General features: G+C 38.8%; 1 protein-coding gene across 1 annotated transcript in view; it reads left to right on the forward strand.

Moving 5' to 3' along the window:
• Cldn16 (claudin 16) overlaps window positions 1–535 on the forward strand; it is an 18,975-nt gene extending 18,440 nt beyond the window's left edge. The window contains exon 5 of the mRNA XM_055625206.1: window positions 402–535. Coding sequence (XP_055481181.1) covers window positions 402–535 — 134 coding nt within the window. The remainder of the gene's footprint in view (window positions 1–401) is intronic.
• Window positions 536–2,877: the final 2,342 nt, after the last annotated feature.

Here is a 2,877-nt window from a genome sequence, read left to right on the forward strand (position 1 = left end):
TGTGTGTGTGTGTGTGTGTGTGTGTGTGTGTGTGTGTGTGTGTGTGTTGTGTGAGAAAAATTATGTACGAGCATGTGTGTGTTTGTGTATACCTATGCATGTCTTTGTGTGTGTGAATGTGTGTATCTATGTGCATGTGTTTGCATGTATATATGTACATATATGTTTTGCATGCATGTGAGAGTATGTGTGTCTGTATCTGCGTTTTGCATGTATGTATGTACATATGTGTGTGTGCATGCATGTGAGTGTGTGTGAATGTATGTGTGTATGCCTGTATGTGTCCATGTGTGAGTCTTTGTCTGTTTTGGAGAATAACATAAAATGACTATTTTTTTCATTTTGAAAGTTAAATGGGTCATATGTATTTTTATTTCTCTTGGTTTATCTCTTTCATCCAGATGTTGGGCCTGAGAGGAACTACCCTTATGCCATGAGGAAGCCCTATTCAACCACAGGTGTTTCCATGGCCAAGTCCTACAAGGCTGCTAGGACAGAGACAGCCAAAATGTATGCTGTGGACACCAGGGTGTAAAATCTGCCAAATATCAATCTGTGTTGTTTAATTAACCAATCAATGTGGTCAAGCTAATAAAATAACTGATCGATTTTGGTGCATTTATTTATGTTTCAAATTCGACTTCATTAATTGGTGGTTCAATCAAAATATTTGATTCTTCTGTCAGTTCTCCTGATTCTCTCTGCTGTCCTCCCCCCCCCCCACAGTCTCACTGTATTTTAAGTTAAGGCTGAGAGAATGTAGAAATATGTTTCATATGTCTTTATTGCTTTTGGAGATTATGGCATGGTGATATTAAAGAGAAATGATGTTTCAGAAACACAAAGCAATTTTAAACAGGTCCAAGGTTCTAATTTTGAAAGGATTGGGAGCTCTTAGCTCTTCCTGACTCAAAGCACAATTTTTATACTCTCCAGAATTCGTCAATAGCTTGAAGGAAAGTTATTGTTCTAAATTTAAACTTGTATATCAGAATTTCCCATACTCGGATATTATTAAAATGGAAACAGAAAATACCAGCATCATGTATCAGCCTCCAGTTTGGGCTGCAGATTGGAACTTCTACTTCACACTCTAAATGCCAATGCCAAATGCTAAGATAATGTTGGAGTCAAGGGTGATGTCTCCTCATAATTGCAAGAGATCATAGTAAACTTTTCATAGCACCGCAAATCTGCCTATACATTGTAAAATTACTGTTCTACTGTACAGTAATTTGAGCAGGGAGTCAGTCACATGTAGGTTGAAAATCTAAAGTGTTCCACATTAGAATTCACCTGTTAGGATACCCACACATCACCAGATGCTCAGCATCCAGCTGCTGACTAGACAGTACGTTACCAAATGTGGAACATATTCACTGATTCTAATATTCTAGAGTTGATTCTTGAGTCTACTGAAGAAATTCCTCATGAAATATGTGCAGTTTGTTTTTAGAATAAAAAAAAAAAGAATATAAACACATAAAGGAGCCAGTGTAGACTCTTAATGAGTTACATGCATATTTATAACATGAGCATCTTGAATATTTTAAATCATTAAGTTCTTTGAAAGGTAGACAATTTAATCTCAAATTTTCTGATTTCTTCTAATTCAAACAGATAACATTAATACTTCTTGTACTATCCTAAAAAAAAACCAAACAAACAAACAAACAAAAAAACATCAAATTTAAAAAGAAACTAAATAAAAAAACCCTAAAATGTAGTTCTTTGGGGAATAAAGGGAAATAAAGTTGTGGATCCCTCCATTCCTCCCACCCATACAAAGGAGTGCTTCTAACTCAGAAAGCTGAGAACAATGTGAAAGGAAAATGACAGAACCCACTGTGTGTGCTGAACTCACGGAGATGTCACAGGTGTCCTCTTACTATCCTACTCTCTTCTGGAGAGATTAATCTCAGCACTAGGAACAGCTGGCTTCTCCCATCACATCCCATGGATGTCATTAAAGGGTGATTGACACATAAAAATTTACAGATTGTGGGTAGTACTAACACGGATATTATTCTGCGCATTTCAAAACATTTTGTGCTTTTCTTCTTCAAGCTTGTTTTTGTTTGTTTGTTTGTTTTAATTTTGAGTATTGGTTGGGGTGCATGGGTATGTGCCTGTCTGTACATTTGTCCATGTGTGTTTAGGGGCCAGAGGAAGATGTCAGTTGCAATAGCGTTAATTCTCAACTTGAAGCAATTTAAAACCATCTGCGAAGAGAGTCTCGAAGAGGGATAGTGGTAGATCATGTTGGCCTGCAGATGTGTTTGGGGTGCTTATTTTGACTGTATTGATTGAGATGGGATGATCACCCACTGTGGGTGACATGAAGTCCTCCGCCAGGGGTTCCCAGACTGCAAAAGAGGTGAGAGAGCAAACTGAGCTCAAGCATCCCTGCACTAATTAACTGGCTTCTGCTCTTGACTATGGATGTCATGTGACTAGCTGTTCCATGTTTCTGCAGCCTTGGTTTCCCTACAGAGATGGACTGCAAACTGAGATTTGGAACCACATAAACCCTAGAATAAACTCTTTTGTTAGGATACTTTATCACGGCAACAGAAAATGGAACTAAGATATCAGAAGTCCTCCCTCACTCTCATCGCCTCAAAACAGGGTCTCTCTGTGAACCTGGACTTGGCAGCCAGCCAGCCTCATCAACCCTCCATCTGTGCCTCATACCACGACAGCCCTCCAGTGCTGGGGAGACAGGTTCACACAACCTCTCCCAACTTGGGGATCCAAACTCAGGTGCTCGTGTCTGAGCAGCAAATGCTTTTAACCACTGAGCAAGCCTTCAGCCTCATTTTTTTTCTCTTTCTACTTTGATTTTGTCACAGTATCTATCATGCTTTAGATATTCTA

The sequence above is a fragment of the Psammomys obesus genome, unplaced genomic scaffold (genome assembly GCF_907164565.1).
Source record: "Psammomys obesus unplaced genomic scaffold, mPsaObe1.curated_primary_1811, whole genome shotgun sequence".
Taxonomy (NCBI): domain Eukaryota; kingdom Metazoa; phylum Chordata; class Mammalia; order Rodentia; family Muridae; genus Psammomys; species Psammomys obesus.